The sequence below is a fragment of the Bos taurus genome, chromosome 12, assembly GCF_002263795.3.
Source record: "Bos taurus isolate L1 Dominette 01449 registration number 42190680 breed Hereford chromosome 12, ARS-UCD2.0, whole genome shotgun sequence".
In the NCBI taxonomy this organism is placed as follows: Eukaryota; Metazoa; Chordata; class Mammalia; order Artiodactyla; family Bovidae; genus Bos; species Bos taurus.
Genome location: NC_037339.1, coordinates 34,694,965 through 34,722,961, shown reverse-complemented (window position 1 = coordinate 34,722,961; position 27,997 = coordinate 34,694,965). Strand labels below are relative to the sequence as shown.

Here is a 27,997-nt window from a genome sequence, read left to right as displayed (position 1 = left end):
CTCTAACTTTTTGGTAGAATTCACCTGTGAAGCCATCTAGTCCTGGGCTTTTTTTTGTTGGAAGATTTTTGGACACCTTATCTTTGACAAGTAGGCAAGAATATACAATGGAGAAAAGACAATCTCTTTAACAAGTGGTGCTGGGAAAATTGCTCAACCATCTGTAAAAGAATGAGACTAGAACACTTTCTAACACCATACACAAAAATAAACTCAAAATGGATTAAAGATCTAAATGTAAGACCAGAAACTATAAAACTCCTAGAGGAAAACAGGAAAAACACTCTTTGACATAAATCACAGCAGGATCCTATATGACCCACCTTCCGGGGTAATGGAAATAAAAGCAAAATCAACAAATGGGACCTAACTAAACTTAAAAGCTTTTGCAAAATGAAAGAAACTATAAGCAAGGTGAAAAGACAGCCTTCAGAATGGGAGAAAAATAATAACAAATGAAGCAACTGACAAAGAATTAATCTCAAAAATATACAAGCAGCTCATACCAGAAAAATAAACAACCCAATCAAAAAATGGGCCAAAGAACTAAACAGACATTTCTTCACAGAAGACATACAGATGGCTAACAAACACATGAAAAGATGCTTAACATCACTCATTATCAGAGAAATGCAAATCAAAACCACAATGAGGTACCATCTCACACTGGCTGCTATCAAAACGTCTACAAACAATAAATGCTGAAGAGGGTGCAGAGAAAAGGGAACCCTCTTACACTGTTGGTAGGAATGCAAACTAGTACAGTCACTATGGAGAACAGTGTGGAGATTCCTTAAAAAATTGGAAATAGAACCCAGCAATCCCACTGCTTGGCACACACACTGAGGAAACCAGAATTGAAAGAGACACGTGCACCCCAATGTTCATTGCAGCACTGTTTACAATAGCCAGGACATGGAAGCAATCTAGATGTCCATTGGCAGACAAATGGATAAGAAAGCTGTGGGGCATATACACAATGGAATTTTATTCTGCTATTAAAAAGAATGCATTTGAATCAGTTCTAATGAGGTGGATGAAACTGGAGCCTATTATACAGAATGAAGTAGGTCAGAAAGAGAAACACCAATACAGTATATTAATGCATATATATGGAATTTAGAAAGATGGTAACGATGACCCTATATGCAAAACAGCAAAAGAGACACAGATATAAAGAATAGACTTTTGGACTCTGTGGGAGAAGGCAAGGTTTTTGATTTGATAAAATGACTTGAAACATGTATATTACCATATGTGAAATCGATCACCAGTCCAAGGTTGATGCATGAAACAGGGCACTCAAAGCTGATGCACTGGGACAACCCTGAAGGATGGGATGGGGAGTGAGGTGGGAAGAGGGTTCAGGATGGGGGACACATGTACACCCATGGCTGATTCATATCAGTGTATGGCAAAAACCACTACAATATTGTAAAGTAATTAGCCTCCAATTAAAATAAATTAGTTAAAAACAAAACAAAACATGTATGGAGAGTTCAGACCTTTCCACACTCCTGGCTTTTTCCCCATATTTCTCTTCGGATACATTTAGCTTTTCCATCAGGGAAATCATGGCCAGCGCTCTGGGTCCTCTGGGCCGTCACCTTCCCCAGGAAGAAACTGTGGAGCCAAGTCGCTCTCCTACGTGGGCGAAGGGGTCAGTGAGCAAATACTGACAGACACAGAAGCACTAATAGGAGAACTGTGTGCCTTAAAATCATTTCAGCGAACCTCTTCAGGCTTTAAAAAAGAAAAGAAATGAAAAGAATCGTGGTACTGCTTCTTCTCCTTTAGGAAGTAGAGGATGAGCACTATTCCCAAGCGCAAATCCCGCGGGGCACCCCCAGCGGCCAGTCCCTGGCCCTGCGCTGTGTCCGGAGGAGCCAGGGAGGTTCGCGGCGGGCCGGCCGGGGTCCCTCCGAAGCCCGCGAAAAGCCGGGCCCCCCGCATCGATGCCCGGACACGCGCGGGAAGGGCGGCGCTGGCTGGGGTACCTCGAGGGACGAGGGCCTTGGAGGGGGACCGGCCGGTGCTCGCGGAACTCCGAGCACCGATCCGCGAGGCCACGGCGCTGGACCCGGGGTGGGAGCGTCTGGAAGGCGGGGGCCGGAGGAGGAGGGGTGCCCTGAGGCCGCGGGGCCGAGAATCGGGGAGGGGGCAGCGAAGGGCGCGCCCGTGGACTTGAGCGCGGGGCCGGTGCGCGTCCGGACCCCCAGCCACCCCGCCTCCCCGGGCGCCGGGTCCAGGGCGCCACGAGCCCGCACTGGGATATGGGCACCCGCGGCTGGGGGAACGCCCCCCAAGCCTGGGAGCTGAGCCGCCTTGGCGGTCGCCGAGGGAGGAGGACGAAGGCGCGGCCCGCTCTGCCCGGGAGAGGCCGGTGGTCCCCTTCCGCCTGGGATGGAGGACCTGGCGGAACCGGCACGCACCCCCAGACCCGGGGAAGCGGCTCAGGTAAGGAGCGTGGCCGCGTGCCACCGCCTCGCCCCAGTGGCCCAGTGTCCACCCCTGAACCTGCCCGCTGCTCACCCCCTCCCAGCCCTGTCCCACGAACCCCGCCGCCTCCTGCCGGGGCCCTGGCCGGCCAGCACCTGCCCCTACGCCGCTGCGCTCCGCGGAGGTGGGGAGGGGGAGCTCTGCGGTGTAGTTGGGACCCTTCTCCAGTCTTTACTCCAAAGACTAAAGGCTGAGCCGTGCGCAGACAGGACTTAACTTCGGGAGAGGGAACGGTGGTCCGTGACCCGGCCTTGCGCATCCCTCGGCGGCGGGTGGGTGGGAGCGCCCTTAGGGGCTAACCTGGGCTTCGGGGGACGGGAGGGGGACAGAAAGCCCTGAAGTGCCCCGTCTCACCCCCTCTTCACTGGGGTGGTCCCTCCATCCTCATCCACTACCCTCAAAGCACCCTTAGGTGTATGTTTACATGTTATCACTTGGTTACGTTGGGATTAATTATCAATAGGAAGTCAGTAACAGCCATCCAGCGTAGTTGCTGTTCATAAATTTCGGGACAGTAGCGTGCAGTATTTCTGGGAAGCCGCTGATCTTCAAGTGTTACCCGCTGTCTCGGAGCAGGTGATGCAGGGCTGGCGCTCCGTGTAGATGCGCGGTACCTTGGTGCAGTGCTGCTGGGTCTTCCTTAAAGCGGGTAAATCCGTGTGAAGCAGAGGAGTTGGTTTTTTTTTTTTTTTTTTTTTAAGTAAGCCTTTTAATATGGCTCTTTTCGTGCTCTTCTTCCTTTCATATGAGCAGGTTATTTTAAAACTATGAAAAGTAGATTTTACAATATTACTCAAATATTTACTTAAGCTGATCTCTTGGCTCTTGGTGGTGGACTACTTTGCTGGAGGGTTCGATGTGCCTGGTATTAAAACTTCCTCGGAGAAAACAGAGCCTCCAACAGAGTGCTGTCAAGCGATATCCAGTCCACGTATGCAAAACGTCTTTCAGGGAACTTTTCAAATTGTAGAACAGTCATGTTTTCAAGTATTTTACTTTCTGTGAATCCTGTGTTCTTTCCATTTTCAATGCTTGTTAGTGCTGACTCAACATTAAGCACAGTATTTAATAGATATTTCACATAAATCATTAACACAGATAATATACTTGCACTTACAGGTTTAGAAGCATAAAGTGTCCTGCATAATAGTTATCATCTATGAGATAATGTTTCTTTAATCTCAGAAAAAAATGTAGTGATGAGTTTTAACAAATTAAATTCATTAGAGCTACATAGCAGACTATGAAAGAAATAAGCAAAGCTTCACATTTAGCCAATAATTTGTTTGCTTTTTTTAAACTATAAAAGCACCTCTTTCGGAGATAATGAGACTCATTTCAATTTTAAAGACGTGTTTTATTCCTCTGGCTAGATCATATTTAAAATATATCAGATTAAATATATATATATGTACTATTACATTTTAATCAGCATCATTTCATTATCTTGGTTCTTATTTTTCTTTTAATTTATCAGACCCTCATTTAGTCGTTAGTACTTAAGATTGTGCCCTACAAGAACTCCTGTCTTACTGTGGGTAATACATGCAAGTGTCCACAGACATAGTTACAGTTAAGCAAAAAAAAAAAAAAAAAGGTAATTTTTTTCTTTCTCTAGAATTGTATAGTTAAAAAGTGATTTATATGGGAATGACCATTGTAGTGTAATAATTAAACATTTAATTTTACAAACATTTAATTTTCTAGACATAGGAGATAGTGATTTGTGATTTTTAAAAAAATACCTATTTTATTGTCTTCTTAGTTGAATTTATATGAAGTAAACACAACAGGCTATGTGCTGTCAGTTCTGCAAATGCAGTGTTCTCTGTATAGACGACCTCATTTGAAGTATATTTGCATATAAATTTCTGAGTGTAGCACCATCTAAATTAGGAAACAAAATAACTGTGTATAACAACTTGTCTTTTTAGCATATCATTCTGCTATATGTGAGGGAGATGTTTGTTGTGGAATAGGAGGCCTTGGGAAGAGGAAGAAGACAGAAAAGAGATGCTTCCTCAAGGTCGTGTACCCCTTTGAAGATTTGGTGAGAGTTACAGGTGTGCTATCCAGAAAAATGCCTGGAGAGGTGTACCTACTTTGGATTCAGTTTCAAGAGGTTAACAACCCTCTAAGCTCAGTCTTGGACCCCAACCAAGATCACTTAAGTTAGGTTTTTAGCATGTCAGTGGGCTTGGTTGCTGCACATACAAAACCCTAAATCATTCCATTATAGCAAAACAGAGCTGCATTAATAATTACCTTCATAATAAAACAATGAAAACTGAATTGGAAAAGAAACATGAATTAGGTATAAATTTATTAAAATGTGCTTATTCTTTTTGTCTGTTGCTAAACTCTTTTTTCAAAAATAAGGTCTCTGAATGAGAAAAGGAAGAATTTTAATATGAAAATGTTAACTAAAATCGTATTACACTGATGACAGAGACCTAAGGAGCAAACAGATATGAAAAAGCTAGGACTGGACACAAGCTGTGTTCAATGTCTGTATGAATCACTGAGTTATTTAGGTGAAATTCTGTGGGTTGTGTTATAAGTGAGATTCTAACCAATGATCCCTCTTGGTAGCCATGATTTCATCCTCCGTATCCTTCTCCTTTAAGATTCTTAACTCAGTCTGTTTGTTTATAATTCCTTAGTTCAAAATGCCTTGAGGGAAATATCCAATAAATTGCTGTTGAGAATCTCCTTCTCAGATGTATCCTTAGTAATTGTCTTCTGGTGTTTGCCCTCAAAAGAAAAGTGCTGTTTTGTTGCGTTGATTGAGCTCCTGCTTAAACCAGGCACTTTAGGAGTTCTACTTCATCCCGTCTTCACCAGCACCCCCTGATTAGGGCCCCTGATAATACAGAAGGAACCTGGGCCCAGAGAGGCTGTTTTTGTTTTTTTTTTTTAACTTTACAATATTGTATTAGTTTTGCCAAATATCGAAATGAATCCGCCACAGGTATACCTGTGTTCCCCATCCTGAACCCTCCTCCCTCCTCCCTCCCCATACCCTCCCTCTGGGTCGTCCCAGTGCACCAGCCCCAAGCATCCAGTATCGTGCATCGAACCTGGACTGGCGACTCGTTTCATACATGATATTATACATGTTTCAATGCTATTCTCCCAACTCTCCCCACCCTTTCCCTCTCCCACAGAGTCCATAAGACTGATCTATACATCAGTGTCTCTTTTGCTGTCTTGTATACAGGGTTATTGTTACCATCTTTCTAAATTCCATATATATGCATTAGTATACTGTATTGGTGTTTTTCTTTCTGGCTTACCTCACTCTGTATAATAGGCTCCAGTTTCATCCACCTCATTAGAACTGATTCAAATGTATTCTTTTTAATGGCTGAGTAATACTCCATTGTGTATATGTACCACAGCTTTCTTATCCATTCATCTGCTGATGGACATCTAGGTTGCTTCCATGTCCTGGCTATTATAAACAGTGCTGCGATGAACACTGGGGTACACGTGTCTCTTTCCCTTCTGGTTTCCTCAGTGTGTATGCCCAGCAGTGGGATTGCTGGATCATAAGGCAGTTCTATTTCCAGTTTTTTAAGGAATCTCCACACTGTTCTCCATAGTGGCTGTACTAGAGAGGCTGTTTTTATTGGCCCAGATGGCTGCTGGGCAAAACTGAGTAATAACACAGACCTGACCCCAAATCTGTGCCTCCCATCACAGACAGAGCACAGAGGGTTTTTAGGGCAGTGAAAATACTCTCTATGAATCAGTACAGGAGGAAAACTGCAAAATTCACAAATATGTAGAAGTTAAACAACACGCTCCTGAACAACCAGTGGGTCAAAGAAGAAATCAAAGGGGAAGTGAAAAAATACCTTGACACAAATGAAATGACAACACAATATAAAATCTTTGGGGTGCTGTAAAAGCAGTTCTAAGAGGAGAGTTGAAGGCAAAGTACTTATATTCAGAAAAAATAAAGATCTCAAATAAACAGTTTCATTTTACACCTCAAGGAACTAGAAAAGTAGATCAAGCCCAGCAGAAGGAAGGAAATTACAAATGTCAGAGGAGAAATAAATGAAATAGAGACTAAAAAGACAGCAGAAAAGATCAATGAAACTAGGAGCTGGCTTTTAAAAAATAATTAAAATTTACAAATCTTTAGTTAAACTTAAAAGAGAGGACTCATAAAATCAGAAGTTAAAAGAGAGTCATTACAAATGATAGTGCAGAAATACAAAGGATCATGAGGGACTACTATGAACAATTATATGCCAACAAATTGGATAACCTAGAAGAAATGGATATATCCTAGAAAAATGCAACATACTAAGACTCAGTTCAGTTCAGTCACTCAGTCATGTGTGACTCTTTGCAACCCCATGAACTGCAGCACGCCAGGCCTCCCTGTCCATCACCAACTCCCAGAGTTCACTCAAACTCATATCCATCGAGTCTGTGATGCCATCCAGCCATCTCATCCTCTGTCGTCTCCCTCTCCTCCTGCCCCCAATCCATCCCAGCATCAGAGTCTTTTCCAATGAGTCAACCCTTTGCATGAGGTGGCCAAAGTATTGGAGTTTCAGCTTTAACATCAGTCCTTCCAATGAACACCAAGGACAGATCTCCTTTAGAATGGACTGGTTGGATCTCCTTGCAGTCTAAGGGACTATCAAGAGTCTTCTCCAACACCACAGTTCAAAAGCATCAATTCTTCGGCCCTCAGCTTTCTTCACAGTCCAACTCTCACATCCATACATGACCACTGGAAAAACCATAACCTTGACTAGATGGACCTTTGTTGGCAAAGTAATGTCTCTGCTTTTCAATATGCTATCTAGGTTGATCATAACTATCCTTCCAAAGAGTAAGCATCTTTTAATTTCAGGGCTGCAATCACCATTTGCAGTGATTTTGGAGCCCAGAAAAATAAAGTCTGACAGTGTTTCCACTCTTTCCCCATCTATTTCCCATGAAGTGATGGGACCAGATGCCATGATCTTAGTTTTCTGAAAAAAGTTGAGCTTTAAGCCAACTTTTTCACTCTCCTCTTTCACTTTCATCAAAAGGCTTTTTAGTTCCTCTTCACTTTCTGCCATAAGGGTGGTGTCATCTGCATATCTGAGGTTATTGATATTTCTCCCAGCAATCTTGATTCCAGCTTGTGCTTCTTCCAGTCCAGCGTTTCTCATGATGTACTCTGCATAGAAGTTAAATAAGCAGGGTAACAATATACAGCCTTGACATACTCCTTTTCCTATTTGGAACCAGTCTGTTGTTCCATGTCCAGTTCTAACTGTTGCTTCCTGACCTGCATACAGGTTTCTCAAGAGGCAGGTCAGGTGGTCTGGTATTCCCATCTCTTGAAGAATTTTCCACAGTTTATTGTGATCCACACAGTCAAAGGCTTTGGCATAGTCAATAAAGCAGAAATAGATGTTTTTCTGGAACTCTCTTGCTTTTTCAATGATCCAGCGGATGTTGGCAATTTGATCTCTGAAATCCCTTGCATTCCTATACACTAATAATGAGAAAACAGAAAGAAAAATTAAGGAAACAATTCCATTCACCATTGCAATGGAAAGAATAAAATACTTAGGAATATATCTACCTAAAGAAACTAAAGACCTATATATAGAAAACTATAAAACACTGGTGAAAGAAATCAAAGAGGACACTAATAGATGGAGAAATATACCATGTTCATGGATTGGAAGAATCAATATAGTGAAAATGAGTATACTACCCAAAGCAATTTATAGATTCAATGCAATCCCTATCAAGCTACCAACGGTATTCTTCACAGAGCTAGAACAAATAATTTCACAATTTGTATGGAAATACAAAAAATCTCGAATAGCCAAAGCTATGTTGAAAAAGAAGAATGGAACTGGAGGAATCAACCTACCTGACTTCAGGCTCTACTACAAAGCCACAGTCATCAAGACAGTATGGTACTGGCACAAAGACAGAAATATAGATCAATGGAACAAAATGGAAAGCCCAGAGATAAATCCACACACATATGGACACCTTATCTTTGACAAAGGAGGCAAGAATATGCAATGGATTAAAAACAATCTTTTTAACAAGTGGTGCTGGGAAAACTGGTCAACCACTTGTAAAAGAATGAAACTAGAGCACTTTCTAACACCTTACACAAAAATAAACTCAAAATAGATTAAAGAACTAAATGTAAGACCAGAAACTATAAAACTCCTAGAGGAGAACATAGGCAAAACACTCTCAGACATACATCACAGCAGGATCCTCTATGACCCACCTCCCAGAATATTGGAAATAAAAGCAAAAATAAACAAATGGGACCTAATTAACCTTAAAAGCTTCTGCACAACAAAGGAAACTATAAGCAAAGTGAAAAGACAGCCTTCAGAATGGGAGAAAATAATAGCAAATGAAGCAACTGACAAACAACTAATCTCAAAAATATACAAGCAACTCCTACAGCTCAATTCCAGAAAAATAAATGACCCAATCAAAAAATGGGCCAAAGAACTAAATAGACATTTCTCCAAAGAAGACATACAGATGGCTAACAAACACATGAAAAGATGCTCAACATCACTCATTATCAGAGAAATGCAAATCAAAACCACTATGAGGTACCATTTCACGCCAGTCAGAATGGCCGTGATCCAAAAGTCTACAAGCAATAAATGCTGGAGAGGATGTGGAGAAAAGGGAACCCTCTTACACTGTTGGTGGGAATGCAAACTAGTAGAGCCACTATGGAGAACAGTGTGGAGATTCCTTAAAAAACTGGAAATAGAACTACCTTATGATCCAGCAATCCCACTGCTGGGCATACACACTGAGGAAAGCAGAATTGAAAGAGACACGTGTACCCCAATGTTCATTGCAGCACTGTTTATAATAGCCAGGACATGGAAGCAACCTAGATGTCCATCAGCAGATGAATGGATAAGAAAGCTGTGGTACATATACACAATGGAGTATTACTCAGCCATTAAAAAGAATACATTTGAATCAGTTCTAATGAGGTGGATGAAACTGGAGCCTATTATACAGAGTGAGGTAAGCCAGAAAGAAAAACACCAGTACAGTATACTAACGCATATATATGGAATTTAGAAAGATGGTAACAATAACCCTGTATACAAGACAGCAAAAGAGACACTGATGTATAGAACAGTCTTATGGACTCTGTGGGATAGGGAGAGGGTGGGATGATTTGGGAGAATGGCATTGAAATACGTATAATATCATATATGGAACGAGTCGCCAGTCCAGGTTCGATGCACGATACTGGATGCTTGGGGCTGGTGCACTGGGACGACCCAGAGGGATGGTATGGGGAGGGAGGAGGGAGGAGGGTTCAGGATGGGGAACACATGTATACCTGTGGCGGATTCATTTTGATATTTGGCAAAACCAATACAATATTGTAAAGTTTAAAAATGAAATAAAAAAAAATAAAAATAAAACCAGCTTGAACATCTGGAAGTTCATGGTTCACGTATTGCTGAAGCCTGGCTTGGAGAATTTTGAGCATTACTTTACTAGCGTGTGAGATGAGTGCAATTGTGCGGTAGTTTGAGCGTTCTTTGGCATTGCCTTTCTTTGGGATTGGAATGAAAACTGACCTTTTCCTAAATCAGGAAGAAATACGATATCTAATTGGCCAGTAGCAAGTAGGGAGATTGAATCAAAATCAAAACTCTCCCAACAAAGAAAAGCTATAGACCAGGAAAATTCTACCTACATTTAAAGAATTAATGCAGTTTCTTTTCAAACTCTTCCAGAAGAGTGAAAATGTGACAACTGCCTTTTGAATTTTTACTTTTTAAATCAACCTGTTCAAATCATAGGAGAAACAGGAGCCGATCATTTCAAAATGGAACATGTGACCAGTTTGATCATGTGAAAGTAAAGGAGAAGTGATGGAGGGCTGGAGAAGAAGGGGCACATGTCTAGGTGGGGGGAAATGCTAACATCCTCAACTAGAGAGCAGACAGATGAAGAGATGCTCTGTCGTCAGGGACCAGGAAAGAAATGCTGACATAGACTGTTTGGAATTTCAGAGGTGACCGCGGATAAAACAACATAGGGAAAAGGAGAAGAAGGTCACTGGGTGATAATGTGCATGAACTCAGCCAATAGCATGAGTCCAGAGTTAATAAATCAAGCTACAGCCATTTAAGGTTATTTAAAGGTCAGAAGTGAGTATGGGGAAGAAGATGTAAGTAGTGACTCGGGCCAGTGGACATGGAGATTGGTAGGGAGATGCGGGAGACTTCAGGTTTCTCATAAGACCCCCCCACCTTTTTTTTTAGCTGTGAGACTTACAGGATCTTAGTTCCCCGACCAAGGATTGAATGCAGACCCTTGGCAGTGAAAGCACAAAGTCCCAACCACCAGACCACCAGGGAATTCCCTATCACAAGCCCTTCTGATGGTTTTCCTCCCCAGCGTGTGTGGGTTCTGCTTTGCTAATTGCTCAGTGTTTCCTGTCATTCTGATGGGCACACACAGCACTTCCATACTCTGCCCAAAAGTCCATACTTACTGAGGCTGTAGTATCCGTTTTCTGTGAATTAGCAAAGTTATATGTTCATGGAATAATGCTTTTTAATTATTGTGATGCAATTCAGGCATTACCAGTGGATAACCTTTGAAATTTCAGGTCATGCTCCACTTTCTCTTCTTAAATCTTAAAGTTTTCTATTCCTTTTAGTCTTCCCTTTTCCTACCTCTTATTTTTCCAGCAGTCCAATGCTTTATCCTCTCTGTCTTCCCTAAAAACACTCAATTAGCCCTTGATACTGAATACTGACTCCTAAATTCCCCAAAAGTACCATGAAAAGTATAAGATACCCCATCAGTAGTCTAGTAGTTTCATTTTTATTGATTTGGAGACTCTGAAGGGACTATGAATTGTTTTTGTTAAAATGCATACACTTGGAGACGTCTCTGGTGGTTTAATGTAAAGTATCTGCCTGCCAAATGCAGGGGACATGGGTTCAATCCCTGGTCCAGGAAGATTCCACATGCCAAGGGGCAATGAAGCCCGTGTGCTGCAATTACTGAGCCCTCACTCTGAAGGCCGTGCTCCACAACAAAAGAAGCCGCTGCAGTGAGGAGCCTGTGCACTGCTCTAGAGAGTAGTCCCCACCCGCAGCAACTAGAGAAAGCCCGCGTAGCAATGATGACCCAGTGCAGCCAAAAAAACAAATAAATAAAAATAAAATGCATACACTTGGATCACCCCTATTTAAAAAGTCATCAGAGAGGCGGGTGAGAGGGCTCCGGGTAATTATATTAATAACATTCCAGATGAAAAACTTGAGTTTTCAGTTGTGTATAGAATCATTTGATCACTTCATTTTACTTACTTGAAAAGTCTGTGGCCATCTGTTTTGAAGAACTACAGCTTCAATTGAAGGAGCAAATGATTCACATGGTATTTTTTTAAAAAGGTTTAAAGTTGATCACTTACAAAAGAATTTAACTTGATTTCACATTTCATTTACTCTGAAAGCCATCCTCTTACCACTGTTATACTGACCTCTTCTGGATAATTCTTGCAATGTCATTCTGATCATATATGTTAGCTCTGTGTGTGTGTGTGTGTGTGTGTGTGTGTGTTACTGTACACTGTGGAATTGCTGCCATTAAAAAGCAGAGTTTGGTGTAACTGCAGAGTTCAACTAATTGAGGGTTTACTATATGCAGGTGCAAAGCAGGTAGTTCATGGTCCAGTAGAGAGAACAGGTTTACAAACCAATGATGGCCATGTACCTACAAGCAATTATAATAAGTTTTTAAGTGCATATAGAAGAAAAAGCAGAAAAAAATGAGCGAGAGCTCTAGTCCGAGGTCCAGTGGGCGCCCGACAGCACGGTGACTCCTGTGGTTCCTTACAGAACCCACAGGGAGAGGACAGGTGAGATGGGCAGGGCCTGACTATAAAGGGGCGTGTGCCTGTCTGGACCTGGCACCCCATTCCGACGGCTTGCTGAAGGACTTGAAGCAGGGGAGTGATAAGGACAGCATTTCCTGTTCTCAGAGTTAATGTGGCATCGGGGAGAGTAAGACACAACACAGTGTACCTGCACTCAGGGAAGCAGGTACCAGCTACACACCAGGCAGACCTTAAGGGGAGGTCCCCAGTCAGAGGGGGACCCAGGGCGGAGAGGGGGGCAGAGCAGGAGGGGCGGTGTTGATTGGTGACCGGCAGGCGGGTTAGCAAGGGGGCTTCCTCGATGTGTCTCCCTGGACTGTGTGGAGGATGGAGTCGTAAGCCAGAAAAGGAAGGATGGGCAAAGGGGCAGGTTTGGGGAAGTGATGAAAGTGTAGCCAGGGTCAGGGAGACTTTGCTGTCGATGCTGTCAGCGGCAGGTAGAGTATAAAGTCTCAGGGACCGTTCAGGATGGGACCATTGTCTATTCATCAACTTCAGCTGGACCCTGAACGGAGACTCATACATTTCACTGGTAACTTTACTCCCTACCTCTTCAAAGCAGCTACTCCTCACTTCTCTGTTCTTTCCAAAACTCGAATTATCTCATCTAAAAATTGCTTCCCTCCATGCCCTTAGCAGCTCTGACCTTGAACAAAGTGGTTTACATCTAGTGGAGGGGTAGACTAGTTTTCTTTAAGGCTTCTTATAGCTTTATAATGTTATCATTCTGTTGAAAACAAATGCGACGTGTGCATGTGAGTTACAAACCTGAACTATGCTTTGATGCTTTGAAGATCTCTTTTCAATAGTATCAACTGTGGTATAAAATCAAAAGATTTTGTTTTCAAAGCCATCCTTCCAGCAGGATTAAAAGTTTGGTCGATAGTGTTAAATATATCTGTGAATGAGAATGGAGAACAGATATAGAACTTGACTAATGTGCTTACAAGACAGCCCCCAAGCTGAAAATTCATCGCTGTAACTCAGTTAATCGACTGATGAAAGGTCCCTTTGTAAGTAACTTTTAAGTGTGACATTTCAACCAGAATATTGAGTTAGGGGTTTCAGATTTTGACTATTCAGGCACTCGGTGATATTAAAATACATCTCATATCATCACTGTTAAATATAATAGGTATTTTTGTTGAGAATTGGTGGCTTTGCCATAGTATTTTGTCCAACTGAATTGCCACGAGAGAAAAAAATAGTGATGCACAAAGAATTCATGTAAGATTTTTCAGTGTCTTATAAATAAATGTACGATTAGTTGAAGCTGTATCAGCTTTTCATTTAAGGCCTGCAGCTGTTGGTGTAAGAAGCATCAAATTTCAAAAGAAGTTAGAGCATAAATAAATAGCATGAGAAAAAGTCTCCTGAGAAGAAAATAAAATAAAAATTAAGCATCTGGATTATCATTCACATTGCTTCTCACAGTCAAGGTTTGGTGCCAAAATATCAATTTCAAGTACATAATTTAGTCAGTTTCAATTCATGCTAGAAACCAGGCTCTGTAAAAATAATGAAGAATAAAAGATTAAGATTATTCAAAAGTTGAGTAGATTTTCTTTACACCTTATAAAAGATGAATGATCTAATTGTTCTTTTTAAAGAAACAGACTTAAATTGAGAGACTTAAATTGAAGAAAGTAGGGAAAACCACTAGACCATTCAGGTATGACCTAAATCAAATCCCTTATGATTATACAGTGGAAGTGAGAAATAGATTGCAGGGACTGAATCTGATAGATAGAGTGCCCGATGAACTATGGACTGAGGTTCTTGACACTGTACAGGAGACAGGGATCAAGACCATCCCCATGGAAAAGAAATGCAAAAAAGCAAAGCCTTACAAATAGCTGTGAAAAGAAGAGAAGCGAAAAGCAAAGGAGAAAAGGAAAGATATAAGCATCTGAATGCAGAGTTCCAAAGAATAGCAAGAAGAGATAAGAAAGCCTTCCTCAGCGATCAATGCAAAGAAATAGAGGAAAACAACAGAATGGGAAAGACTAGAGATCTCTTCAAGAAAATTAGAAATACCAAGGGAACATTTCATGCAAAGATGGGCTCGATAAAGGACAGAAATGGTATGGACCTAAAAGAAGCAGAAGATTTTAAGAAGAGGTGGAAAGAGTACACAGAAGAACTATACAAAAAAGAGCTTCACGACCCAGATAATCATGATGGTGTGATCACTCACCTAGAGCCAGACATCCTGGAATGTGAAGTCAAGTGGGCCTTAGAAAGCATCACTTCAAACAAAGCTAGTGGAGGTGATGGAATTCCAGTTGACCTATTTCAAATCCTGAAAGATGATGCTGTGAAAGTGCTACACTCAATATGCCAGCAAATTTGGAAAACTCAGCAGTGGCCACAGGACTGGAAAAGGTCAGTTTTCATTCCAATCCCAAAGAAAGGCAATGCCAAAGAATGCTCAAACTACCATACAATTGCACTCATCTCACATGCTAGTAAAGTAATGCTCAAAATTCTCCAAGCCAGGCTTCAGGAATACATGAACTGTGAACTTCCTGATGTTCAAGCTGGTTTTAGAAAAGGCAGAGGAACCAGAGATCAAATTGCCAACATCCGCTGGATCATTGAAAAAGCAAGAGAGTTCCAGAAAAATATCTACTTCTGCTTTATTGACTATGCCAAAGCCTTTGACTGTGTGGATCACAATAAACTGTGGAAAATTCTTCAAGAGATGGGAATACCAGACCACCTGAGAAACCTGTATGCAGGTCAGGAAGCAACAGTTAGAACTGGACATGGAACAACAGACTGATTCCAAATAGGAAAAGGAGTATGTCAAGGCTGTATATTGTTACCCTGCTTATTTAACTTCTATGCAGAGTACATCATGAGAAACGCTGGGCTGGAAGAAGCACAAGCTGGAATCAAGATTGCTGGGAGAAATATCAATAACCTCAGATATGCAGATGACACCACCCTTATGGCAGAAAGTGAAGAGCAACTAAAAAGCCTTTTGATGAAAGTGAAAGAGGAGAGTGAAAAAGTTGGCTTCAAGCTCAACTTTTTTCAGAAAACTAAGATCATGGCATCTGGTCCTATCACTTCATGGGAAATAGATGGGGAAACAGTGGAAACACTGTCAGACTTTATTTTTCTGGGCTCCAAAATCACTGCAAATGGTGATTGCAGCCCTGAAATTAAAAGATGCTTACTCTTTGGAAGGATAGTTATGATCAACCTAGATAGCATATTGAAAAGCAGAGACATTACTTTGCTAACAAAGGATCGTCTAGTCAAGGCTATGGTTTTTCCAGTAGTCGTGTATGGATGTGAGAGTTGGACTGTGAAGAAAGCTGAGGGCCGAAGAATTGATGCTTTTGAACTGTGGTGTTGAAGAAGACCCTTGAGAGTCCCTTAGACTGCAAGGAGATCCAACCAGTCCATTCTAAAGGAGATCAGTCCTGGGTGTTCTTTGGAAGGAATGATTCTAAAGCTGAAACTCCAATACTTTGGCCACCTCATGTGAAGAGCTGACTCATTGAAAAAGACTCTGATGCTGGGATGGATTGGGGGCAGGAGGAGAGGGAGACGACAGAGGATGAGATGGCTGGATGGCATCACCAGCCCGATGGACGTGAGTTTGAGTGAACTCTGGGAGTTGGTGATGGACAGGGAGGCCTGGCGTGCTGCAATTCATGGGGTCGCAAACAGTCGGACACGATTGATCGACTGAACTGAAATGAAGACTACATAAATCACCTTGTTGCTGCTGCTGCTGCTAAGTCATTTCAGTCATGTCCGACTCTGTGCGACCCCATAGACAGGCCCACCAGTCTCCCCTGTCCCTGGGATTCTCCAGGCAAGAACACTGGAGTGGGTTGCCATTTCCTTCTCCAATGCATGAAAGTGAAAAGTGAAAGTGAAGTCACTCAGTCATGTCCGACCCTCAGCTACCCCATGGACTGCAGCCTACCAGGCTCCTCCGTCCATGGGATTTTCCAGGCAAGAGTACTGCAGTGGGGTGCCATTGCCTTCTCTGCCTTGTTGCTTTCATGTAATTTGTTAAACAAGATGTAATTTTAGTTTACTGAGAAAATAACTGTCATAATTTTAACATGTTGAGTCTAACTTCTCTTTATTGTAATGATCATTATTTAAGGTTTTCTCAAATATTAAAGTTTTTTCACTTAAAAGAGGTCTAAAAAAAGTGACAGTCACTCAGTTGTGTCCAGCTCTTTGCGATCCAGGGACTATACAGTCCGTGGAATTCTCCAGGCCAGAATACTGGAGTGGGTAGCTTTTCCCTCCTCCAGGGGATCTTCCCAACGCAGGGATCAAACACAGGTCTCCTGCATTGCAGGCAGATTCTTTACCAGCTGAGCCACAAGGGAAGCCCCCCCCAAAAGATCTAAAGAAAGTGATTTTTAAAGACTGTTACATAAGACTTAGCAGTTTACTTGAAAGAGAACAGTATACATTTAATACTAGCAAAGTCGCATGTGAATCTGATTTTTATAAGACTTTTGTTGACATTGGATTCCGCTGGAAATGCGTCCCACAGGCTTTTCCTGCTCATTTAAGGTCAAGTTCACTGTAGATAGTTAAAATCACATACTAGGGTCATGATTCAGGGTTTAACTGTTGGTTTTGTAGGAGGATTTTCTCCTTGGAACACTTAGTGCTGTGTCCTGGAATTGGTGCCCAGACAATTTTAAGTGTGGTATGAGCTGTTTGTGTCACGGGAATAAAATTAGATGCGCCTGTTGCTAATAGAAGGGAATGAAACATGAGACAGACCCAGAATGGGAGCCTTCCTCCGGCTGCCTGGCAAACTTGACCCCTCCCCTCTCACTGCGCGATTCCTGGGACAGCCTCAAATCCTGTCTCAGAAGCTCTGAAGGAGTACAGTTAATTCACTTTGTGCTTTTTGACAACATTTAAGGTAAGTAATCGCCTTTAACTTGGATCTTACAGAATTAGAATGTTCAACTTAAAGACCAAATAGGTATAAGGCTTCTTGATTATTTTTCCTTCATAGATGACATAATGGAAAATAAATTTAAAATGTTAAATAAATTTAGCTCAAATGATTATATATTAAATATCAACAAAATGGAATTAACACTTCATTTCAACTTTCAAGTTTTTCCAACTACTAAAATGCTACATGATATTCTAGCATGATTATGTCCTTCTAATAGTTTTAATTTTAGAACACCATGACAGTATTTTTGTATTATCAGGCATTCAGTTGTTGCTGCTGCTGCTGCTACGTCACTTCAGTCATGTCCGACTCTGTGTGACCCCATGGACGGCAGCCCACCAAGCTCCCCCGTCCCTGGGATTCTCCAGGCAAGAACACTGGAGTGGGTTGCCATTTCCTTCCCCAATGCATGAAAGTGAAAAGTGAAAGGGAAGTCCCTCAGTCATGTCTGACTCTTAGCAACCCCATGGATTGCAGCCTACCAGGCTCCTCCATCCATGGGATTTTCCATACTGTAGTTATCTAGATAAAGAGTAATCTTTCAGATCACCTACTTCTAATTCTGGGCTTCTCTGGTTGCTCAGACAGTAAAGAATCTGCCTGCAATGAAGGAGACCCGGGTTTGATCCCCGGGTGGGAAGATCCCCTGGAGAAGGGAATGGCAACCCACTGCAGAGTTCTTGCCAGGAGAATTCCATGGACAGAGGAGCCTGGCGGGCTACAGTCCATGGGGTCAGAAAGAGTCAGACACGACTGAGCGACTATCACTTTCACTTTCACTCACTTTTCACTTCTAGTTCTACTCTTAAACTTTTGTGGTAGAAGTACATTTGCTTTACATTTTGTCATAGTTTTGTCAAAGACGTTTAAACAGAGTAAAATTCATGAGAACCAAAGCCCAGGTGGTTTGATACATTGAGAATAAGCAAAACAGAAGCAAAATGCCAGCTTCAGCTGCCCAACTCTTCTTGGATAAAAAAGGGAAAAATGTCTCTCTCCCCAAATCTGGGGAAAATAGTCTATTGCTCAAAATATGTATCAGAAAGTATAGTAAGTAGAATATGAGGTAAACGTGTGCTGTGCTTTGACCTGTTAAATGTCTGTTCTTTCTGGTGGATCCTAAGTAACATAGGCCTTTGGAGGACGTGTTTCTAAAGAAAGTCATCAAGGAAGATAATAGGGAAAAAATAGCTTGGCTGGCTGGAAAATTTGCCAGCAGAATGGAGTAACTCACTAGTGCAAAATGAACTACAAAACTCCCTGTGTTTATGTTTTGCTTGTTTTCTTGGAAACGTTTTGTAGAGATGGATACAGAGGCGTACTTACCACCTTGTGGTTCAAGTTGTTGTTAGTCTTAGAGGTTCTAGAATTTATCTGAGGTTTCTTTCAAAGCCAAATGAAAAGCAGTGTTTCACTATATTTAAATATCAAATTCCAAACACTAACACATCCAAGTTTCCTGAATATGTTGGCTAAGCTTGCAGCTAAAATGCTGCAAATAAAGCTGTTCCGTGTTGTCCTTTAAAAAATAAACACTGTAGTCATTAAACTAAATTCCTACTGTTGTTTTTCAGTCACTTAAGTCGTGTCTGACTCTGTGACCCCAAGGACTGCAGCACACCAGGCTTCTCTGTCCTTCACTATCTCCCAGAGTGCTCAAACTCATGTCCATTGAGTCGGTGATGCCATCCAACCATCTCATCCTCTGTCGTCCCCTTTTCCTTCTGCCTTCAATTCTTCCCAGCATCAGGGTCTTTTGCAGTGAGTCAGCTCTTTGCATCAGGTGGCCAAAGGATTAGAGCTTCAGCTTCTGCATCAGTCCTCCCAATGAATATTCAGGACTGGTTTCCTTTAGAATTGACTGGTTTGATCTCCTTGCAGTCCAAGGGACTCTCAAGAGTCTTCTCCAGCACCACAATTTGAAAGCATCAATTCTTTGGCACTCAGCCTTTTTTGTGGTCCAACTCTACTATACTGAAGGTGAAAATCAAATAACAATTGTAAATTATGAATGGGTGCCCATTTTGTTTAATTTTGCACATTTTGTGGGACCTGGGAGGGGTTCCCCCAGCTCCCTCTTCTACATGGCTGCTTCTCAAGTGAGCCCAGCACTGCTCGCCCCCCGTGGCTTTGCTTTCCTAGTGAGGAACCTTCAGAACCCACCTCTGCTTCCTTCTTTCCTTCCTGCCTCCTTTCTCAACCTCAGGAGCATCTAGCCTTATTCTTCTCTGGACCTACTTCAGGACCAGATCGTTCTGTGGTGTTCGTGTGAGCTTTGTAGAATTCCTTACCCACTGTCTTTGCTGTTCCAGACTCCACGCTCACTTCTTGTTTCACATCTTACTGTGCCTTAGGGAATTTCCTGGGAAATAGATGCAGGAGTGTTTGGTGATCTGCAGACTTACAGGAGACTTGAGACTTCTCCCAGAGTCCTTCACAGTGTCTGAGTCCACTTGACTTTGTTCCAGCTGGTGTGCTGTGCATGCTGGTGAAGGAGCTGGCATTCCCATGGGTTGTGTGTGCCCAAAGCACGTGTGCTTCATCCTGAAGCCACTGGGATAGAATTAGTCTTGTGGGAGGTCACTTTGGTTGCCATGAAGATTGGATAAGGGGCATGGAGGGGGAGAGAGGAGCTGTAAAACGTCAAAAGATGGCCTCAGCTGAGGTCTGGAAAACAGACCCCAAGGGAGAACCAGCAGGAAGAAGTCGTTGCCGTGGAGACAGTACCTAAAACCCATCCTCACTTTTGTGACTGTTTTAACTCTTACTTGAAACATTTTCAGCGAGTTTTACATGTGCAGCATCTTTGAAGAAACACACTCTCAAGAAGCCTAGTAGGTCACTTGAGTTGATCAGTTGACCAACTGTTTGTTCCTCAGTGGACAGAATCGATCATCACGTCACAGAACTAAGCAGGTGTGACTCTTGATTTCAGTCTGTGTTATATGATAGTGAAAGGGAAATACCTAAGATAATATGGTTGAAAAGTGAGAGTAGAAACAGCCCTTCTCTGATGCTAATCGTCTTCCCAAATCCAACTCATTTATCAAGGTAGAACTTTGCATGATCTTGAAATACACTGTTGAAATACAGAGTACTTATGGATAGACATTCCTGGTAGAAAATGAAGTAGCCTGAGGTCACTAAGGTGTGAAATGCAGGACAAGTCCAGCTATAAACCTGTAGGTGCTGGTTATATACTGGTGAACAAAACAGAGAACAAAACACCCTTATTTGGGCCTTATTTCTGCTAACTTCAGCTTCTGGACATTGCCATTACTCCTTAGTCAAACATGACATAAGGACGTGGTAAAAGCTTCAGATTTCTGAGTTTATTTAATAAAAACAAGAGTAAAACACTAAGAAAACATGTTTGAATTGCTCATCTTCATAATCATAGCCCTGCTTTAAAATAGTCTCTAACTGAACTAAGAAACAAGCATGCATTTTAAAACCGCAATTTTATGACCTAACAATTGTATGACGGTGGCTGAAAGTGTGGTTTTTTTTCCTCTTGTTACTTTTTCATTTAAATAAAGGTTTCTTCCCTGATCAGGAATGTTAGCTAGTTAAAGGGCATTTATTCTGTTGGTTTGGTGTATTCTGTAAGGAACTTTTTAAAAATGGCAGCTTGCCATTTTGTTTTAAAAGTCAGTTCTGTTGTAGAGACGAGAGAACAGTTTGATGACCTTGTAACCTGTGACTCTCTCTGTGCGTGTGTGTGTTTTATAGCAGGGGCCTTTGTGATGGTGAGAATTGTATTGATTGTGACTTTGGATGAAATTGATAACTACAGGTTGTGTACTTTGCTTTATTTTATAGTCATGCTAAGCAATTTGGCCAAAAATGAAGCAGAACTATTTTTTAAATTATTTGGTCATCCTAAATGTAGTCATAAAGTTGGGACAGGTATAGTGAATTTTCTGTTAGCTTTTCTATTATCAGAGAAATATATATAGCAAAAGGTAGATATATACAAATTTTTTAATCTGAAAAAATACAGAAAGACATTTGGGAAATGCAATTTTAAGTGAAAAAGGTAGAATATAGAGAGAAATTATTGTTAACATTTTTAAAATTTGTTTATAGTCTGTTTCTATGGGTGTATATTTTAATATGTATTTCACATTCTGTTTTTCATTCAGCACTCTACCATTAGCATTTCTCTAGGATATTCGAGATATATGCTTTCAAGCAGTTAATTCTGTTATGTTATAATAATCCAATAACTAGTTACTCTGATGTTTAAACCTTAACATTATTTGTTGTTGTTGCTTAGTCATGTCTTGACTCTTTTGTGACCCCACAGACTGTATAGCCCACCAGGCTTCTCTGTCCATGGGATCCTCCAGGCAAGAGTACTGGAGTGGGTTGCCATTTCCTCTTGCAGGGGATCATCGAACCCCAGGTCTCCCATGTCTCCTGCATTGGCAGGCAGATTCTTTACCACTGAGCCACTAAGAAAGCCTTTACTTTCCAGTCATTCACCATTATAGATAAAGTAAAACAAATACCTTTAAACATCAATCTTCATTTTCATTCCTGATTGTTTCTTTGGAATAAGTTTCTAGAATTGAAATTACTGTCTGTTTGAAATTCTCGGTACATAGTGCCAAATATCCTTCTAGAGGAATGGTGTTAATTTTCACTTTCAACAGCAGAGGAGTTTCATGCCCATTTTTCAAACATATCCATATGATATCACTTATGTGTGCCAATGTTGGCTAGAACCGGTTTTTAAATTTCCCTTACTGTTTGAAAACTGCCTGTGGAATTTGTGTTTGTGCTTCCTGGTGAAGTAGAATCCTTTACTGTGTATTAACCATTTGAGTTTCTTTAATGTGTGTGCATGGTTTTGCTCAAGTTGTATTGATTTATTTATCTTTCTAAGGGTATTAACGTTGTCTTATCTTTAAGGCAAATATTTCCTCCATTAGTTATCTACTGTTGAATTTTCCTTATTGATGTACTTTTTGTCACATCTACCAAGGCGACCTCTTCGTTTTCCTAAATGTTGGCACCATGTAGGAATTATGTGAGTTATGATGCAAACCGTGACCTCCAAAACTAAAAGATAATAAGATTATCTTGGATGAAGCTAGGTTTGTGATAGGTTTACACCAGCAATAGTAAGCTCTATATAGGAATAGAAATATGTAACAATTGGAAGACATACATGTGTGTGCGTGCGAGAATGTGTATATACACTCATGCTTAGAAAACAGCTGTTTTTATTGATCTCTGACAATATTGTAAAAAATATGTGATAGTTTTGAATTCTGAGTCTCTGGCCATACCCCTCCAATCCAGTCTCAGACTCTGAGCTTATCTTTTATGGACTGTCTGAATTTGCCACCATTATTTAGATGACACGTGTTTGAAATTAATATAACAGAATGATGTGATATGATGGGATTGAGTGTGTCCAGGGAAGACTTCTTGGAGGAGATGACATGTGAACTGGTGCTGAAGGTGAGGAGGGGGCCAGCAGAGGGTGTCAGGTGGGGAGGATGCCCAACAGTGAGTCCTGAGCTGAGGGTTCACCTGGGCTGTTTGCAAGTAGGTGGGGCACCGTGGTAGCAGATGAAGAGGTGAGCGAAGGCTCTCATGTAGGGTTGGGGGTGCGGGCGATAGAGGAGCCTCGATGTTCTCAGTGGGGAAAAGCCATGGGAAGATTTGACATTGTAGAGTGACAGGCACTGAATTTTATTTCATGTTCCTGCCGCTGGGTAGAGAGAGGCTTCCAGAAGGGGAGGAAGGGAGACAGGTTTGCAGTGGTGAAGATGAGGGACTTCGAGGGGCTGGCACCAGAGTGGTTGCCATGGAAATGGAGGGAAGTAGGCAGCCCGAGGATCTAGGCTGAAGGTGGAGTTGGTGTGGGGCTGATGTGGGGCTTGAAGGGGAAAGGGGGAAGCAAGAATGACTTCAGAGACTTTGAAGACCTGGGTGGGTGGTGATGGACTTTCTCATATAAAAAAAAAAAAAAACTGGAGGAGTCAAAGATGAGTAAGTGAAGAATGCCCTCATGAAACTGTTAATAACTGCTTGGGTTTTGAATAATGCAGATTGTCAGTCTTCGGTGTTTGAAAATACTGAGTGATGAACAGCACTGTTTTATACAATCAGTTTGAACATGGGGGAAATGCCCATTCAGTTGGAAAGAGATTTAAAGAATTATTTTAGACCATGACATTTTAAATAAGGATATCTTTAAATCATTCCTAAAAGTAAATGCATAAAAAAATCTCAGAGGAGAGTTCTTTATGTTCTGATTCATCATTTTGCTATCTTTACAATCAGAAAAGTCATCATAATTTCTAATTTTAATTTAAACAAAACTGCGCTCTTTGTGTGTGTGTGTGTAAAGAGGAGAATGAGCAACTTTTACAAATCTCTTCCTAAAGTGGAAATTGTTACTGAAACTCTTACCCTGATTTACATAAAATGATGGATGTTTATAAACATTTGTACACATCCACGTTTTGATCTTTCTTGAAGTAGGTCAGTACTTGGGACCTTTATTATAAGCAAATGTTGGTGTGATTGGTATCTTGTAAAGATAATTCTAATTTTAAATTCTGAGTAATATTTAATGGCTGAAGGAAGATGTAACCTAATTGTTTGGCATAAAACTGAGGAACTGGAATTTTTTTCACAAGACTTATAGGTACCAGCTTGATTTTCCTCCCACTGAATCTTTTAAGAACTTGATCACTTGACTGTTGTAGGTTGATGCTTCAATTCCAAAGTTAATCCTGCAGAATTTTGAAAGCTGTATATGTATTGAGTTTATTGAATAAGACCTGAAAATGTGATTGTTGTTGTAGTCGCTAAGTCATGTCCAACTCTTTTGCGATCCCATGGACTCCATAGCCCACCATGTTCCTCTGTCCATGGGATTTCCCAGGCAAGAATACTGGAGTGAGTTGCCATTTACTTCTTCAGGGAATCTTCCCAAGCCAGGGACTGAACTCTCATCTCCTGCATTGACAGGTGGGTTCTTTACCACTGAGCCACCTTGGAAACCCTGGAAATATGATCACTGGATCTCAAATGAATTTGTTATATCTAATATGGTAAATGACAGATTATCACTGTGGCTGAAATACAATGACATGTTTCAAAGTATTCTTTAATGCTCTTTTCAAAAATCACTTAATTTTGGAGATTTGTTATTGGGGTAAAAAAATGTTTTGTTGGACTAATGGTCAGTCAATATTGACAAATTCTCTCTCTGTCTGTCTGTCTGTCCCTTTGTCCCTCTCCCCACTCCCACTTCCCACCTCCTCCCCTTTTCCCCCTCCCCCTCTTCACCTCCTACCTGTGGCAGATGGTGCGTGAACAATACACCACGATCACGGAGGGCACCCACATAGAGCGGCCAGAGAACCAGGCTGTCTACAAAATCGGCATTTATGGCTGGAGAAAGCGTTGCCTGTATTTGTTCGTCCTTCTTTTGCTCATCGTCCTCCTTGTGAATTTTGCTCTTACCATTTGGATTCTTAGAGTCATGTGGTTTTCCCCAGTAAGTGATATTTTTCCTGATAATCGTGTTCTCGTCTTGTTTGTGCTGTCAGTCCATCCCCATTGCATCAACAGAAGCTCCCTGCCATGCAGTTAGTGTTTGTCTCCTGTCTGGATAGAATGCTCAGTAGCAAAAAAAAAATACATATAACATTTAAAGTAATATAGCATTTACCTTTTCTTAACCTTTTTTAACAGTTTCACTGCTAATTATACGGTGTTGATTTTACAGTGAGTTTTCATTGCAGTTTTTCCACTCGTCATTATCTTTTCATGGTGGGAAAATTGGAGCTATCTTGAGTTTGGGGTTGATTGTGTGTCATGATTGCTTAAAGGATTATTTAATTCATTAACTAACAAAATTTTGCAAATTGTTTTTTTCTAATTTCACTAATTTATAAATATTTACCATTCAGATGCAACTTACTTGATTTTTTAAAAGCCCCATTCTGATATGCAATAAATTCTAGTACACATTTCAGTATTTAACAGCAAACTTAGTAACTAACGAATTCAGTTCAGTCACTCGGTCATTTCCGACTCTTTGCAACCCCATAGACTACAGCACGTCAGGCCTCCCAGTCCATCACCAACTCCCAGAGCTTACTCAAACTCATGTCCATTGAGTTGGTGATGCCATCCAACCATCCCATCCTCTGTCATCCCCTCCTCCTCCCGCCTTCAATCTTTCCCAGCATCAGGGTCTTTTCCAACAAGTCAGTTCTTCTTCTCATCAGGTGGCCAAAGTATTGAAGTTTCAGCTTCAGCATCAGTCCTTCCAATGAATATTCAGGACTGATTTCCTTTAGGATGGACTGGTTGGATCTCCTTGCAGTCCAAGGGACTCTCAAGAGTCTTCTCCAACACCACAGTTCAAAAGCATCAATTCTTTGGCACTTAGCTTTCTTTATAGTCCAACTCTCACATCCATACATGACCACTGGAAAAACCATAGCTTTGACTAGACTGACCTTTGTTGGCAAAGTAATGTCTCTGCTTTTGAATATGCTGTCTATGTTGGTCATAACTTTTATTCCAAGGAGCAAGCATCTTTTAATTTCATGCCTGCAGTCACCATCTGCAGTGATTTTGGAGCCCAGAAAAATAAAGTCAGCCACTGTTTCCCCACTATTTCCCATGAAGTGATGGGACCAGATGCCATGATCTTAGTTTTCTGAACATTGAGTTTTAAGCCAATTTTCACTCTCCTCTTTCACTTTCATCAAGAGGCTCTTTAGTTCTTCATTTTCTGCCAGAAGGGTGGTGTCATCTGTGTATCTGAGGTTATTGATATTTCTCCCAGCAAACTTGATTCCAGCTTGTGCTTCTTCCAGTCCAGTGTTTCTCATGATGTGTTCTGCATATAAGGTAAATAAGCAGGGTGACAATATAGAGCCCTGACATACTCCTTTTCCTATTTGGAACCAGTCTATTGTTCCATGTCCAGTTCTAATTATTGCTTCCTGATCTCCATGCAGATTTCTCAGGAGACAGGTCAGGTGGTCTGATATTCCCATCTCTTTCAGAATTTTCCATAGTTTGTTGTGATCCACACAATCAAAGGCTTTGGCATAGTTCACAAGCAGAAGTAGATGTTTTTCTGGAACTCTCTTGCTTTTTCCATGATCCAGCGGATGTTAGCAATTTGATCTCTGGTTCCTCTACCTTTTCTAAATTCAGCTTGAACATCTCAAAGTTCATGGTTCACGTACTGTTGAAGCCTGGCTTGGAAAATTTTGAGCATTCCTTTGCTAGCGTGTGAGATGAGTGCAATTGTGCAGTAGTTTGAGCATTCTTTGGCATCTCCTTTCTTTGGGATTGGAATGAATAATTTAGTAACCTAAAAATCAGTCATTATAAGGAATTCAGAGTCTGTTTTAGGCACTTTCACGTTCTCAAGATAGCTGGGTAATTTTATATGCTTTAATAATATTTTGTGTCCTTTTTGAAAAAAAATTCATCTAATGCAGAGTGTTTTTTACTTTACCAGATAGTCACAGTGAGAAAAGATGCAGCAATGAACATTTTTTGGAGACTGAATGAAAGTTGAACTCCTCAGGTTTACACCCCAGGGTCTGTCAGGGACACCTCCTGACTACACGGTCCTGTCTGGCCTCAGAAAGACCCTTGCTATGTGGAAGGCTGGGGGATGAGCAGGAAGACGCTGGAAAGGCCTGGAAGGGAGACGCACCCACCCGCCCCCCACCTCCAGCCCCACAACTGCTGGAGACAGAAGACTGTAACAGCCCCTGGGCACCAGGGGCCATGCGTTCTCCCAGCCACTGTGTGATCCTACAGCGTGGTTGGCGCTCAGTCAGTGTGTCCTGAAAGAATAATGATGTGCATTTTCTTAGAAATACGTGTCAATTAATCCCACAGACTTTGCGTGAACATTGTTATACTGTGAGCCCACCTGGTGCTCTTGGCTGTTTATCATAAAGTGATTATTTAAATCTTACCTGCATTTCCTAAATAGTCCTTTGTATTTACACAAGATTTAATATAACACCGAATACTGAATAAAAACAACTAAAGTTATAAATAGAGTGCGTAAGAGAAATGCAGAAAAAGGCCGATAGGAAATCTATGAAAATGTATACATAATTTAAGTTGATAATAAAAGAAGTGAAAAAGAAAGCAATAGCAGAATCTCTGCTCTTGTTAACAGGTAGGCATGGGTCACCTGCATGTTACGGCAGATGGACTTCACCTGGAGGGGGAATCTGAGTTTTTATTCCCATTGTATGTCAAAGAAATACGCTCCAGAGTGGTAAGAAAATGAGGACATGTTTAAATAATTTGTTTTATGAAAAATAAATAATGGTTTGCGTTTCTAATGAAAAGGATGTCTGCACTGACATTGCATGGCTCCCTGGCCATGTGCCTTGGTGTGCCCGGGCACACAGTGAGTGACCAGCAGGGTCACACCCCAAACCTTGCCCAGAAACCCCAGCCCCACCCCCAGCAGGTTTTTTTCATCTCATTGACCAGAGTTGTGTCACTTGGGTCTCCCTCCCCAAAGACAGGCTGAGAAAGCAATTAGCATTTCCAGCCCCTGAGGTGGAAGCCAGAAAAAAAAAGTGGGG

The 27,997-nt window shown here is 41.5% G+C and overlaps 1 protein-coding gene across 5 annotated transcripts in view; it reads left to right on the top strand.

The window, feature by feature from the left end:
* The first annotated feature begins 2,354 nt into the window (after nucleotides 1-2,354).
* The window catches only part of SGCG (sarcoglycan gamma), a 45,700-nt gene continuing 20,057 nt past the window's right edge, over nucleotides 2,355-27,997 (top strand). Inside the window, exons 1-4 of one of the 5 annotated variants that reach the window (XM_059891979.1) lie at nucleotides 17,279-17,345; nucleotides 24,261-24,380; nucleotides 24,718-24,912; nucleotides 27,580-27,681. In XM_059891979.1, coding sequence (XP_059747962.1) covers nucleotides 24,718-24,912; nucleotides 27,580-27,681 — 297 coding nt within the window. In that variant the 5' untranslated portion in view covers nucleotides 17,279-17,345; nucleotides 24,261-24,380. Of the gene's footprint in view, nucleotides 2,458-17,277; nucleotides 17,346-17,646; nucleotides 17,770-24,260; nucleotides 24,381-24,717; nucleotides 24,913-27,579; nucleotides 27,682-27,997 lie in introns of those variants that run through there. The other 4 variants (XM_059891978.1, XM_005213763.5, NM_001075244.1 and 1 more) reach the window with 4 other exon arrangements.